General features: G+C 39.0%; 1 protein-coding gene across 1 annotated transcript in view; it reads left to right on the forward strand.

Annotated features, from left to right (window-relative positions):
• The window catches only part of DEPTOR (DEP domain containing MTOR interacting protein), a 545,002-nt gene extending 528,459 nt beyond the window's left edge, over window positions 1-16,543 (forward strand). The window contains exon 10 of the mRNA XM_086966162.1: window positions 7,689-16,543. Coding sequence (XP_086822288.1) covers window positions 7,689-7,817 — 129 coding nt within the window. The 3' untranslated portion in view covers window positions 7,818-16,543. The remainder of the gene's footprint in view (window positions 1-7,688) is intronic.
• Window positions 16,544-16,801: the final 258 nt, after the last annotated feature.

Below are 16,801 nucleotides of genomic sequence, written 5' to 3' on the forward strand. Positions count from 1 at the left end.
CGAAATTTGCGATTTCGCAATTTTAAAATGTTTCAAGAATAGCATTTAAGGAATCTCTAATAGAGATTCCTTAAATGCTATTCCTCGCAAATTTGCGAGTTTCTAAATAGCGATTTTTGCATTTGGGATGATGAATCCCAAATGCAAAAATTTCATTCGCAAAGGGCCAGATTCTCAGAATCTGGCCCTTTGCGAGCTCAAATATGATTGATGAATCAGGCTGCAAATGTGAAAGTACAATGTGGCACAAAAACAAGCATGTGCTTTGGTAACAAGTGCACAGCAGAAGAGGCCTACAATGTGAAAAGTTAAGCTAAGATAAGGAAAACAACAATGTCCATGTAGGAAGCACAGGACACGTGCAGTTGGGCACTCAGGACAGGAGAGCACATCTGTATACGATGTAAGGGGCATTCCAATCCTAACAGATTCTCGAAATATTTTACACAATGCTGCACCTACTTTTATGAGCATCAAGGGCATCAGCTTTGTCAGGAAGGCTGAAGGGTCTTTAGATAACACACATGTAGTTGTTTGATTTTATTCACACAGTATCACATAGCTAATTTGACAACACACTGGTAAATTCAGGATTCGCAGTGTCGACATCCTGATAATAAATAATAAAGTCTTCTCTTTTTGACCCTGGTAGAAAACGATGATCGATATGTAGCATACGGCCACATGCATCAACCTATTTAGGAAGTGCAAACGGTGCGAATCGGTAAATTCGGCCGTTTGCGATTCCTAAATAGGCTTTTGGGATGCATCTAACATTTTTGGCAAAATCACTATTTTTAGCGAATTCCAAAAATGCGATTGCTTTTAAGGAATCTCAAATTTGCGATTCCTTAAAAGCAATGCATGAATGCTTTTAAAATTGCGAATTCGCAATTAGGGGGTGCAAATTACCACGAGGGTGAACCTCGTGGTAATTTGCAAAAAAGTATTACAATTGCTCAAAATTGCATTTTACACACTGTCATGTTACAGACACACATATCCTTAGGACATGTGTGTGTGAAACATGCACTTTAAAATACATTTCAGGGGTGCAGGGGGGGTTCTTTGGACCTCCCCCTGCACCCATGGAATGCATTAACATTTTGCGAATCGCTAATTGAAATTCGCAAAATGTCAATGCCTTCCCATTGATTCCTATGGGCCTTTTGGCCCATAGGAATCAATGGGAATTGCGAAATCGCAAATTAGAATTCGCATAATATTTGCGATTCGATAAAAATTGCAATTTTTACCGAATCGCTAATATTATGTGAGGAAAATCATGCATCCCATTTTGCGATTCCTTATTTGCGATTCCCTAAAAATCGCAAATAAGGAATCGCAAAACCATGCAATGATGCATGCGGCCGTAGGTCTGAACAAGTAGTAAAAGACCCAGACATAATGCATTTCCCCTGGGTACCTTGAGGTTGGCAAGTACAGTGTCTGTACCCCAACATGGAATGTAAGGAAATCATCTTAATCTTTGCTCGGAAATGGACGACTCCAGGTCCTGCTCCTGGGCTATCTACTGCTGCCTGTGCCAATATAAAGTTCAAATCTACCTTGCAAAAAAACTGTCCTCAAACTGTAAACATTTCTCCTCAATTTCGCCTGGACATCCTCTTTTAGTCTTCCGGAATGTTGCTGATCTTGGGTCAAAATTGCAAGACTTGGATTTCCAGGATTTTATCATGCCGAGACGAAGCGATATGGCTCTGGAAACATGGCTACTGGCTCCAGTGAACAAAGAAAGCTACAATACCTACTTCCTGCACTATTTCATGAACTATAGAGGACGTGCTCTGGGAGGCGGATTGGTATGGATTCTATCGCTTTGATAAGTGAACCCCCCTCGCTTTCAACTCACAGCAAATCTGTAGGCCTTGTTTTGGTCCAAGGCCACTAACTTTGATAGCAAGTGACTTTAAATATCTACATCAAGACACACTTCTGGCTGATGTAGAGTTTGATTCTAACATTAGACATAGCAGATTGGCCTTTTATTCTGTCTGGCATTTCCCCAGGGACTGGAGTCATTGTAGACTGGATTTCTAAGCCCAGGGTCACTGCTGGTGCCTTTGTCAGTGTCCCAGCTCCTGACTGCATTTGTTGCAGCCACTAGGGGCTTCAAAACAGGGAGAGAAAGAGCTGGGGGTGGGAGGGTACAGAGAGAGCGAGTGATCAGAGAAGTAGAAGATAGAGAGGAGAGAGTGAGAGAGAAAGACTAGATGGATGGAAAGAGAAAAACCTAGTTTGACAATTTTTCCAAGGGAGGCTTATGGCTCCCATCTCCGGCCCTCTAATGCGAGTTCTGGTGTCATGCACATTGTTACTGCACTACTATCCCCAACAAAGATTCCATCAACAGAAAAAAATCTACTCCCTATTACATGTTTTGCTGATAAGGAATGGAAATGGCCGCTCTCCATCTGACACCCTTGCAAAACCCACTTTATGCTGGGTAGCCCCAGAAAGTGTAATTGATTATTTATGAGTGACCATTGAACACTGGTCAATGTAAAGGTCTGCGAGGTGGTACTGAGGGTCGAAAGTGATTATAATGAATTGCTTGTTACGTTAAATCTACCATAACCACTGTGTTGGAATAGCAAATTGGAAGACATGAACATGAAAACAAAAAAAATGGGAGTTCATTGACTCGATAACCGTGATCTCGTAGTTCCTCTAGGTTATAGCTGAGTCTCGCTTCTAAACTTCAGAATTCCAGCCTGAGCTCCCACATGTGGAGTTCCATCGGGAAAAAACGGCAAAAGAGTGCCCATGGGCGGAAACCACAGATTAACGAAAAGATCTCTCCTGTCAGAATTCAAGGAACTCGAACCCTATGATCAGTCTATCGATCAATAATAACAAGAAAGAAGAATAACTACTACAGCAAAAACTGGAAAGACTTGAATAATCCTGTACAGGAAAAACACGGTTGAGGCTTTTTTACACTCTTGGCATGAGGCACCAAATAGATAGGTCCTCTTCTAATTTCAGCAGAGACTTGGGGCCAGATGTACGAAAGAATTTAGCATTTCTTAATGGACCGATTGCCAATTTCGGTCTGTTAAGAAATGCTAAATTTCCTTTCCATATGTACAAACTGCCAGATTCATCAAAGGCCCGTTTTGCGAGTCTGTAATAGCGATTCATAAGGAATCGCTATTACAGACTCGCAAAACAGGATTCATGTAGGAATCGCAATATAAATTGCAATTCCTGCACAGTCCTTATTTGCGATTAGCAAATTGCTAATCGCAAATAAGGAATAACTCCCCATTCATTCGGAATGAAGGGGGAGTTATTCCTTATTTGCGATTAGCAATTTGCTAATCGCAAATAAGGATGCGATTTCAAGGGTGCTAGAGGTGTCCAAAGGACACCCTGTAGCACCCCTGAAAGGTAATCTACATTGGTGTTGGGCACACACATGTCCAAAGGACATGTGTGTGTGCAACATGCAACTTAGAAAAATGCTTTTAAAAGCATTTTTCTAAGTTTTCGCTATTTACCACGAGGTTTGACCTCACGGTAAATAGCGGCCCGAAATTGCGATTTCGCAATTTAAAAATGGATGATGAATTGCATTTAAGGAATCTCAAATAGAGATTCCTTAAATGTAATTCCTCGCTAATTAGCAAATTCGCTTTTACTGATTTTTGCATTTGGGATGATGAATCCCAAATGCAATAATTGCGCTCGCAAAGGGCCAGATTCTGAGAATCTGTCCCTTTGCGAGCGCAATTCAGCGTCATGAATCTGGCTGTTACTGCCAGATTCATCAAAGGCCCGTTTTGCGAGTCTGTAATAGCGATTCATAAGGAATCGCTATTACAGACTCGCAAAACGGGATTCATGTAGGAATCGCAATATAAATTGCGATTCCTGCACAGTCCTTATTTGCGATTAGCAAATTGCTAATCGCAAATAAGGAATAACTCCCCATTCATTCGGAATGAAGGGGGAGTTATTCCTTATTTGCGATTAGCAATTTACTAATCGCAAATAAGGATGCGATTTCAAGGGTGCTAGGGGTGTCCAAAGGACACCCTGTAGCACCCCTGAAAGGTAATCTACATTGGTGTTGGGCACACACATGTCCAAAGGACATGTGTGTGTGCAACATGCAACTTAGAAAAATGCTTTTAAAAGCATTTTTCTAAGTTTTCGCTATTTACCACGAGGTTTGACCTCACGGTAAATAGCGGCCCGAAATTGCGATTTCGCAATTTAAAAATGGATGATGAATTGCATTTAAGGAATCTCAAATAGAGATTCCTTAAATGTAATTCCTCGCTAATTAGCGAATTCGCTTTTACCGATTTTTGCATTTGGGATGATGAATCCCAAATGCAATAATTGCGCTCGCAAAGGGCCAGATTCTGAGAATCTGGCCCTTTGCGAGCGCAATTCAGCGTCATGAATCTGGCTGTTAGACACATAAAGAATAGCAAAATGCGCTTTCTCCACAGTAGAAATTGCGTTTTGCAATTCCCTAAATAGGAAATAAGAAATATGGATTTCCTAAGCACATGTACAAAGCAGTAACAAAATGCAAAATGGGCATTTAGAAAATGCTACTTCCATCGACTCCAAGTCGAATTGAACATTTGAAAAAAGCACCGCAAAATGGTTTTTTTAAGTGACATAAAGCACACACTTGCTCCAAGGGTATTTTTGCGCTTTACATATGAACTAAATTTTTTTGGGGTGCATCAAGGGCATAGAGCGGCTTATCAATGTGTGGATTGTATATTATTGTATTATGTACATGTTATATTAATATCACATTATGTATTGCTGTAATGTTGGGTGGTTTAATGAGTCCTTTTCTCATATTTAAACAAATAAAATTGATAAAGAGAGACCCGTTTCTTGTTTTATCATTTTGCTGATGACACAAGCATATAGTGACTCTACAAGCACACACATGCAGCACTCACATGCACACTCAGACACACTCGCTTTAATTCTGTTGAAATGTTAAAATGTTTCCTTTACATGTAATCTGTATTCGTCCACTGTTCTAAAGCCTCTCTTATAATTCACATTAAATTTGAGAGGGCTACCTGTATAATTACGGGAAACGACCTTAGCAATGCGGTCAAAACACTGCAGTACATTTAGGTCGCTGATTTTACAACGCAAGTCGTTACCACGACTTGCACTGGAGGGCGCTCTAGACTAAGGAATAGTGTGATTTACTATTCCTACACCTTCCCTACTGTACGTAGGCTGGAGTTAGAATAGTAAATCATACTATTCCTAAGTCCAGCGCTCTAGAGCGCAAGTCGTTATAATGACATGCGTTGTAAAACAGTGATTTAATGTTCCGCGATCTAAATGATCACGTTGTTACATCATACATCCTATGATTCCATTTATTCTGTAACCATATTATGCCACTTTCATTTTTTTTTGTATTATTAGGTTTTCTTAAACAGGGCAGACATTCACAATTTACATTCCTGCTAACATTGATCATTTGATGGGTTGAATCAAGTGTACATCAAGGCATATTTAAGAAAAATAGATTCACATTCATAACTGTGGCATGTACATGTGGCTGCTATCTGTATTTATGTCTTGAGTATTTATCATTGGTGTTTATACAGCTCTGCAGCACATGCATGTATGCTGCATATAGATTCTACTAATCTTTTCAGTGTAGCAGTTTGTGAACTGGGGAGGCGGATACTAATGTAACAGGAGCAACTTAAAACATAACAGGTTGTTGTGTGATATTGAACCGGAGGGTTCCTTGGTCCCTCACCTAGTGTATCTTCTGTACTGTCGCACATTTAATGGAATCTATTGTCTATCTAAGAGGCAATATTGAACAATACACACTCATGTCTGCGTCCTCTTTTCTCAGATCAACTTTTTGGCTGTCGATTTCCTCTTCTTTTAGTGTGTACCCCTATACAGTGGTGTTCACTGAAGGTGAATCCTCCATATTGGTAGTGTGTATGTTTTGCAACAAATTTAGTACCACATCCCAACTTGCGGCGAGTCCTATGGATAGCCATGGTGTCTTCCTGGTGTAGCACAATGATCTCGGCCTTAGCCCATGTCAGCATGGAGCATCTCCACGCTAGTATGTGTGGGGGATCCAGAGCCTTCCATCTCTGGGTGATTGGTCTTTTCGCTGCAGCGATGCCCAGATCGAGAAACCTTGAAGTCACTTTGTGTGCCCGGCTTCTACAGTATAAATGCAAAATGTGTACTTCCCATTCAAATGGAAGGGAGCGGTCTGTACAGTGGGTGAGAGTGTCTGCCATCTCTGTCCAATACCTATGCAGGTGGGGGCATCCCCATAGCACATGCAGTATATCATTGTCTATGAGGGAGCAACAGGGACATCTTATGCCACTTTCACACTCAGAGATGGTGTCCTATAACCCAAATGTTTCATTGTGTTGATCATATGTTTTTGAATAGCTTAAATTAACAAGCAGCGCTTAATATGCTAGCAATAAGTAGTGGCCGTCTGGAGCTGTGTGTTTCATATATTTCACAATTATTCTGAAGGTGGTTAAAACTGCAGAGTCCGATGTAAGTTCACAAACCATATACATCCAGGATTTACAGCAGGTCCACTAAATATGTGTATAATTCCAGCTGGCATTTTTCGACCCTAAGGCATGCGGATATAATCAAACCGACACGAAAACGAAGGCTATCCATTTAAACGCTGCAACTGCTTTTGGAAAGCGTGACATATCTCACGTTGCAGGCATATCCGTCGTGGACATAATACGAAAACATTGCTAGGCGTCTCAGTGTTAATTGACAAGATCCATTCATATTCAGAAAAACCTGTACTAGATTGATCGACATAGAAATATTCTTGGATTTCAAATTATATGAACATAAGGGAAAAATTTCATCCACAACTTCAGACCAAAAAAGTGTACTCGAATGGATAAAACGGAAGTCTAGACATAAAAAACACGGGACTATCTAGAAACTAGCCAAAAACGTATGGAAAATATTACCGAATATCTGGCCGTATTATTATTCAGCCCTCGCGCTACTTTACTGCTTGTATGCTATCACAATTAAAACAACTGATTCAAGGAATAGAAATTATGCTAAAAGACGGAGTCCTGATGAAGGCAGCAGTGCCGAAACGCGCATAGTCTCTATTCTGCCGCTAGCCATCATCATATACATCCGCTCTCCATGTTTGTACTATAAATGTGATTTATGAATGTAAATAAAGTGTTATAATGCATCAGATATCCTGAAAAATGTGTACACTTTTTATAAGAATAACAATGAATCCCAAAAGAAATACTAGAATAATAGAATAAAGATATATTTTTTCAAAAAATATCTAATTGTGGATTTACCCTTTTTGAACCCATTAAGTTAAGTTGTTAAATGTGTGTTTGCTATAGATAATTTTCCTAAACTGTGTATGATTCCAGTATATATCTTGAAAATATAGTGTGAATCTGGCCCTTGTCAACCAACCGTGGAAACCCTAGGGTCCTGCTAACATTTAAATGTTGAACTAAAACAACCTTTTCATCTTTTCAAAGTTTTAAAAATAACAATATAAAGTGGGTTTTAGCTCTTCCATCTAAAAGTATGTGAATGATGGGCAGTGAAACCCCTTGAGAGATTTAAAGCAGCTTTTCACTGGTTTACTGTCCTCTCCCTTCTTCTAGGTCTGCCAGTTTGTTCTTTCGGTGAACGGCCTCAACGTACTCCATGTTGACTACAGGGCCGTTAGCAATCTCATATTGACCGGCCCGCGGACCATCGTCATGGAAGTAATGGAAGAGCTAGACCTCTAGCAAGAAACCATGAACAGATGAAGAACGGCCTCATATTGTCAATGTTGTTCAACTACAACCATTAGTACTTAGAGCAGGCGGTGTACACAGAGACCGCCCCAACCAAAGTAGCGCACAGGGTAAAAAAGATAAATCTGATTAAGAAAAGGCAGTTTGTTACACTCACCTGCCAATTTCTTTCATTAGCTATGACAAAACTTGAAAACTAGAAGTACTTAAAGTGCCACAGGTGAACCTTAATTTCGAGGTTGGCATGCACCCACACAAACACATGTTATATATAGAAAAACTGTGATGCGTTCATGTATCTACTAAAAAGATAATATATTGTGTAAATATATTTTGCAAATATTCAGGAAATTTATGAACGACGATTACCTCTTGTCTGAGAAAATCAGTCACATTGTCTCCAAAATGTTAACAGCGATTCACATAGGGGGAAACACCCTATTCTTTGGCAGCTTCGGGAATGCAGCTTTGTAATCTTTAAATGTATACGTTAAATTTTCACATAATATTTCTTTTTATTTGAGGAGTAAGGTTGTGGCATAAGCTCTAATGCACCACAAGGAATCTTTGGTCCTTGAAAAAGCCAGAAATATTAAGACAACACCAGACTGATGCGAAAGGTGCCAGTAAACACAGTATACAAATAAAAGTGATGGATGGAATGCCTGAATTAATCTTAGCCACTGGTAATCATTCGGCACCCCATTCCAGTCCATCTTTATTTACCATACTATGCCACCTCAGTTTAAACCCAGCCATATGCAAATCAGTCTTGACTATGCTCTAATAGGAACAGTCCTGCCTGAACGGGCAGGCCAGGTGCTCCCTAAACTGGAACATAAGCAACCTGGTGTCACCATGTGGGCGAAAAACAATGGATTGGAATGCGACCCCAGGCGATTTCCAGTGGCTGAGATTAATTCAAGCATTTCACCCATTATTTTGTGTTTGATGCCCGCAAATTTCCAGTAAAGGCAAAAATTATAGCCTCATTGCCAACTGAGCCTGGGGTGCAGCAAAATGTCACTTTACCTATGGCACCAGCAATCCATGCATCAACCCTATTTGAAGGTGACATCATGAAATATATATATTTGATTTAATTGTGGTGTGTTGACCTTCTTGCCTCCTAGGCTCTCAGGTGGGAGACATTATACCTTTCCAAGCTCCTTTTTGATACTGACACTTCTAACAAGCAGGATAGCTTAAGAAATCATGGAATTAAGGGTACAGTGAAGACAGAAGTCAAGAACGTCTGACAGAAGAGGAGTATAGGGTGAAGAACGGCATGCCTCAAGACCCAGCCTGCTAGAGAAGCTGCTTATTGCACACATTCAAAAGGAAATCAAAGTCCACATGTACAATAGTTCAAAGTAGGACGCAAGGCACATCTCTTAGCTCAAAGCATGTTTTACACCTTTTTTGTGCCTTTATTTAAATGTGCTTATTTGTATGTTCTTGTTCTTTCTCTTTTCTTAATATTGCTCATAGCCAGCCTTTACCTTGTGCCTAAGATATTATTGTAACTTTACAGCCAGTTGTACTGACATCTGATCACAGTAGTTGTTTCTGAAGACACGTGCCTCTGTCACATCAGTTAATGGACTGTGGTTAAGTTCTGTTGCTCTCATTACATTTTTAGGTGATTTTTCCCTTTCTTCTATTACTGTGACTTCCCAAAGAGGATAAGCGTACCATGCAATGTGTTTCCTAAGTACCTTTCACAAGGCTGTGGTGTGATTTATATGTTTGAGCCTCTGAGTATCTGGATGGAACATAGAAGATAAGCATGTCTTAGCCTGCTGGCTTCACACCACATTTGAGGGGGGAGGAGGGGTTGTCAAGCTTGCTGAACTAATGGGTTCCTACACACCAGTGACCATCATTGGCTGTTCATGGAGACGTGTGTGGTACAGAACGGGTGGTATTTAACAAAAGTCAAAAAATCTGTTGTCACAAAGTAATTGTCCCTTTTGTGCATATTTTTATTCTAGGCGCAAAAAAAGGATGCTAACTGTACCACAAAATGTTTGTGCCCAGTCTTTAAATTTGTGATGTGACCTGTGTATCAATTGATCGCATCACAAAATGTCCAGTTTCAGAGAGTTGAAGAACATTTTGTGTAGTCAATATAAATTAGGCACTTTCTATGTGCAAACCTCTGTAATTGGCAACAAATACAGGGACGGTGGCCTGCTAGCTAGACAAAGTCAGATCAAATCGGTCATGGACTGGCTACGAGCTCACAATCACATTGGGACGTGACACAAAAGATTTAAGTGTTCTGATAAACATTTCAATCGTAATCATGACATGCTACCTCATTTCAATTCTGAAATACTCTACCTGAGTGTGAAATTTTCCATTGATATCATAAAGGGTTGACCGATATATATATATATATATATATATATATATATATATATATATATATATATATATATACTGCATTTTTTGGCGCACTTACTACATATTTCCAAGACATGCTAAATATATCAGTCACCACGATTCCACTGTCATGAGGACTACATTTAAAAAGATCATATATATGACAATTATTTCAGATTGTTTTTAGGATGGGGACTTGCAATCTCTTTATTCGCCATTTGTCTCCTTTCATATTGTTTTTATTTCTAAGTGTCCTATTCTTTTTCTCAGATGCTCAACCTTGCGATTCCACTTTCTGTTTGTGCTCATCCTCTTATGAAGGGGACTCAGCACTTCATCAGAGGACTTAAACTTGCTCTGATGCCAGCTTCAGATGCTGTAATGCACTTGCTTCTGGGACGAGGCTACTAGTGACTTTTGTCCCAGGACAACAATAATACTCATGTTTCTGTATTGTTTGTTATGTTTGTGATACATTTGTTATGTAGACATTTGTCATTATTGATTAGTTACTTTGTTGTTTATTGTTTTAGCTTTGTCATGATTGCATAATTCTGATCTGACAATTCCTGAAAGGGGGCTACCTTAAAGAGGGATTGTGTGTTTGGTAAACATCGTTTACAACGATGTTTTCACAACGCGGTACCTTTACACCGCGGCTGTGACAACGCAAGTCGTTACCACGACTTGCGCTGGAGGGCGCTCAAGGTCTAAAAATAGTTAATTTACTATCCTAACACCTTCCCTAGGGTCCACGGGGACTGGTGTTAGAATAGTAAATTAAACTATTCGAAATCCGCGCCCCCCCAACGCAAGTCGTGGTAACGACTTGCGTTGTCACGGCCGCGTTGTAAAGGTATGCGTTGTGACGGTACGCGTTGTACCGTCATATATCCGTGTGTTTTGGTGTAAAAAGCTCCTCCTTCCCTTACCCTAAAGCATCACTAGTCTGTCTTTTGATCGGTTATTTATTTTAAAATGATGACAAACAGAAGCAGGGTTTCAAGTCATTGAAGAAAAGGGTTAGAATGGTGGTGGTGAGCGAAATGAAAGGTGCCTCAAATCGACCAATAACATTAGTCTTTTGATATTAAACTATTGGGCAATCTAAATTCATGGACAATCATCGAGATGTTAGGTTAGATTTTCAAGCATATGATCAACGTGTATTGGAAGCCAATTACATTAACATTAGTATGCATTACATTCTTATACAAATGTAAAAGAGTCATTTTGGAAAAGTGCAAAGCTTTTGTCGAACATATATTGTGCTAGACACTAAACAGAACCTAATTCAGCATTAATACATGTAGCTTTAATAACATTTATTTAATAGATATTAGAAAATTATTGGAATGCTGGGCGCTCCATTGAAAACAATGGAGTGCTGCGGGCTTCTATTGGCTGGTAGAAGTCTGGAGCTCCAACATTTCAGCGTTGTACAGTCCTTCACAGCTGTTGCTGTGAACAAAGGCTGAGGGCTCTAGGAGACCTTTGTTTTATTTGTTAGAACATTCTACCCTCTAGTGGCGGAATGTTCTAATAGCCTTATAGCCCTCCGTAGCTGGGCTATACTGGCATTAAAGCCCTGCTCCCTTGTTAAACGCCCTTGCCTTCGACTCAGGCCTTTAATACTGGAGCGGGCCAATAATGGTGGGTATAGCTCGCTACGGCGGGCTATAAGGCTATAGTGGATCACATCTTCCATTATGGCAACAACCAACACTAAATAATTGTCTATTAGGAAGAATTGCTGAAGTCCTAGTTTAAAGTTTAAGTTATCTTTCATTATACTCTTTTGAGGTGCTATGCACAATGGGACAACGCAGGATGAGCATTGCTGTGTAACTGAAATCAATGCAATGGATGCATGTTTCTAACAGTAAGGCCCTGAATCCGAGGTTTCGGCATTATTCCTGTTGGAGCAGGAATCTGTTATTTGCTTTGCAATAAATATTGCAGCCTTGCTGTTTTCCCATGACAGATATAGGCAGGTGAAACATGTTGAATTTTGTGCAAGTTTTGGGGAAAGGCACTGACGAAGTGCGAAATTCAGTGTTTTCTTAAGTAACAATTTTGGATGTTATGACGCTTTTCCAAGTGAAAAAATTGGAATGAGGAGTCTTTGCCACACCTGGTAAAATATCTCACCATGTTCCCACCTAGTTGGAGTGGGGCTGAAATGTATGAATACTTAAGCTAATTTGTGGAGAAAAGCTAAGATTTCTAGGACCTGAATTCTACACTTTTTTGTGCGGCTAAGTATTGTGGGCATAATATCACTGACCCTTATTCCCAAATTCAGGACCCATGAGGTAATATTGGAGGATTTTTCACACTTGGGCCAGCAATACAAATTGTATGATATAGTATGCCATATTTACCACAAGTGGTAAATACTGTCAGCCGATGGTGAGGCATTTTACTATGTGTTAAACAGCTCCAATTTAGAGTTTTGAACACAAAATTCTGCATGTTTTGGCTTGTGGCAAGCCTTTCTTCCCTGGTGTAGTATGGCAGTTTTAACCTGCAGGAATCTCTCAGTAAAACTGAGTGTGTGAATTTATCAGCCAAACTCCTAATTCAGATCCCTGATCAAAAAGGCATTGGAATTCAACTTTTCCTTTGTAATGAGGGCCTAATATCCTTCGGGATCAAGTTTGCGCTATATAAAACTTTATAAATAAATAAAAATAAATAAATATAGAACTGTTGTGATGGTTTTGTAAAAGAGGTGTTGTCAGGGTGAGCAATGATTGTGAAAAATCCATTGTGCACCCATAAAACCGAAACTTTTTTGATATTTGTAAACATTTTGCCTGCCCATTCCCACTCCAGAAGGACTCGTATAGCAACTCCAGGAAATGTTGAAGTAAGAGTGTTTCCAGACTGTGAAAAGGTAGGGAACAGACCCCAAAATTCTTGACGATATGAGGAATGGGGAGTCTATCCATAAACAAAAGTTAAATATCCTGCTGCATATTTTGCTGCACTGACAATCCACAGAAACGTTTTAATGGAGAATGAAATCTCATGGAATTCAAAGCCTTGTGTAGATGTCAATGATGACTCAAGGGTATTTCTCAGAATCTTCTGAAAGTCATAAATCTATGTTACTCATATGTGTATTATTGATTGCCAACGTTTTAAAAATTGCTGAAAATCTGCCTCTTGGTTCCTACTTTAGAAGATTAATTAAACATTGTTATCACTAATACCACAATTGAAAAGAAGGGAAATAGAAGTAATTTGTAAAGCTTTCATTTTTTTCTTGTGAAATACTTTTTGATTATAAATAAAAATGAGGTTCTATGTTTTCTCCATCCATCTTGTGACTTCTACCAAATTAGCGAAGTTAACACCTGAAGCTTTCATGTGTATGTTAAATGTGGAGATGGAAGTTGAAAATGCATTTCTGCGTGTTTGCAATTGCCTTCAAAGTTAGGTTTGTGATGCTTTTCAAGCCCTTTTGCATTGGGTTTCCCTGCAATTGGTACTGGTTTGTACTGTGTTTAAAACTGCTTGTGAATAGTGTTCACATTGATGTGTACGGTAAACAATTCTTGATCACATACATATGGGGTTCTTTCATTATTTTGGATTAAGGCATAAACTATTATCTTTCCCAAGTTTAAGTCATACTTGCAGCTGATAAAACTTGGTCCTTGATGAGCTAAGAGTTTTGCAAACTGAGCATACTTAACTCTCCTAGAAGGGAGCGTTCCATGCTCATGACGGTCATCCATTTTGAAATGGTGGCATTAGACAGTAGAGGGCCTTCTAAGTCCTGCCTGTCTGCCAGGATGAATTAGAGGTGAATGTCTAACACAAATCACTTTCTCACCAGAACAGACTCCTTGTTCTCTTATTGTCTAGTTAACACCATTTATATCTTAGATTATTTACATCACAGGCACCAGCAAAATTGACCACCAGAAGTCAATGGCACAATCACATAACACCAGTCTTGTGTCTTTTTTGGGCGCTTGTTAAACAGCCCATTGAATGTAAAGTCTTGCCCTGTGAGATGCTTAAAGGATCTGTACCAATAGATTCTTTCCATATCACCCCACATGGAATTTATACTCTTCAGGAGAAATCCTCCTTCGCCTTCAGCCATTTCCAAAAGTTTGAACTGGAAGACATTGTAAGGTGTGCAGTTTTTTGTATGTCTCTAAAGTCTCTTTTCCTCTTCATCGAGCCACAGACCTTGCATGCAAAGTACCTTGTCAGCCCCTTCATTGGAAGCAAGGCGCCATACATGTCATGGCACTCAGTTAACTGAAACTCTCACACAATATGTGAATGGTGCTACTGTGTATGGAATGAGCACTCACTCTAGTGGCATTGATTACAATAAAGCCAAACAAGCCGTTCTGCTTTAAAGGGATCATAATCGCTGTCTCTGATGAAAACAGAGAGGGCTGCTCATGGTGCAGTAGCAGGCATAATTCCTAAGCCAACTCTTTCCTTATTGTTGAAAAATTTGCATAACACTAGAAATGGAAAATACATCAGCAGTTATGTTTAGCCTGAAACCTGACAGCACTGTGTTGATATTGGTGGGTTGTTTTATATGGATACTTTCAAAAGGGGTTATACATATGCATACATGATAATGAATGTACTTAGTGCTTAACTTACCTCAAAATGTTGTTGGAAAACAACGGTACTAAAGGGGGTGGTGATGGACGGAGCATCTGAATCAATCAAACACTCGCACCAGTCAAAAGATCTGGGTTTAATCCATCACCGTTCTTTAGCCCACTCTGCCACCCCAGTTCAGACATGGCTATATGGAAAACAACGGGCGCCTTCTTGTCTGTAACTTTGGAAGAATAATCACTTAGATTAATATTAATATGACACTATTATAGAGATAATATATGACACGCAACATACCTTGTGCAGTGTGAAAGCAGCAGAATATGATGCCAGCATTATAAGGTGCGCGTTGGGTAAGAAAACCAGTGATAAAACTGTTTCTCTTGATATCCTTTGCTAAAATGTATTTTCCAGAACATTTGTCAGTAATCGCATGTTCTCCTAACACCTCGCACTACAGTATTGGAATTTATTGCACAAAAAACCTCTTTTTTTCATAAAAATGGGTATTTATAGTTGGAAGATGAAAGTCTCCTAAGTTAGAATTTATTGACAATCAGTAGAGAAAATGCTGTAAATATTTTAAGACATGTAAAAAACATGTTAATTCTTTTAATTTTAAAACCAAACAGTAAAATGAAAATCAATTCAAAATCAAATAAATTGTTCAGTGTTAATAATTTTAAAAAGGTTACATGTAAATTAAATTCAATTGAAAGGCTAAGTGCTTGGAAAGGTAGACATTACACTTGAGGTATGAGGGCTCTGTTGTAAGTAAGTATGAAGGAGAGGAATGTAGTGAAACTTATTTCGGGCACATGGGAGATGTCACCCTCAACCCTGTTGAAAAGGTTGCTGGGGCTATTTACCAATATGAAAAATTAACCATATTTTGTATTTTAAAACACCTATATATAAGATGCAAAAAAAAGATGAAGCTAAGTTGAGATATATAAAACCATGTTTTCATCAAAATTATATCACACGTGGAACAATAGATTATTTTAAGAGATGTTTTGGGAAAGAAATGTTGGCAAAATATGGTAAGAAAAATGATTTTAACAAGAAATCGAGCTTGAAAAACACTATAGAGAGAGTGGCATGTTTAGTGTGCAACTGCTGCTGAGCTTTGTAAGTATTTAGCCATGAATCACTTCACCTTTCACCTCGAGTAGTATTGTAAAATCCCTCTATAATTTTTGCAATGTGCATATTTGGGGGAGGGGGTCCCTCGAAGTCTCCTGCTGTCTGACGTTCTGTGAGATAAAGTGCATGTTCCATAGTCTGATAGGCTGCTCCAATTTTATATCTACATCTTAGAAGCAGTGTATTGTGCTATCTTCATTTTATTAATTTTTAAGGAACCAAAAATGTCATCTTTTCTAACCTGGGAACAGCTTGAAACGTATTTGTAGCACTTCTACTGACATTGATTACTAGTGGATCCGTAAAACGGAACATGCAATGAAGGGAAAGCAGGATTTGTTTAGTGGATATTCAGCTCCCTCTAGTGCTTAATGCTGCTCATAGCAGCTCTTTGAATCTTTGTACATGACACTGTGCAGTAACAAACGTTCTTGTCTGTGTTAAAAGGATGTATGTTGAAATGATCATGCCACGCTGTACTTTCATATTTTTCTTCTTTTTGTCACTTGAAAGTCTATTTCCTAACATGAAATTTTAAGGCAAGCTGTCAAAATAAAATGTGCTCTTGTGACAAATTACCATCAGTTTCTAGTTCATTATTAATCCTCTATTAACCATTGTGCTTGTTTTTTTATACGCACGTGGGCGTATGACGTGAACTCTTTTGCGTTGTCGGTATTGGCGTAAACAGATATGTGTTAGCAATATTTGAATTTGTATGGACTAAACAATGGAGTTTGAAAATTGAACCACTGAATGTATTCTCCATTGTTGCCACTGGTTTTTAAGTGAATCTGTGAAAAAAAATGTAAATCCTATTTTATTGATGTTACATT

The sequence above is a fragment of the Lissotriton vulgaris genome, chromosome 4_1 (genome assembly GCF_964263255.1).
Source record: "Lissotriton vulgaris chromosome 4_1, aLisVul1.2, whole genome shotgun sequence".
Lineage (NCBI taxonomy): Eukaryota > Metazoa > Chordata > Amphibia > Caudata > Salamandridae > Lissotriton > Lissotriton vulgaris.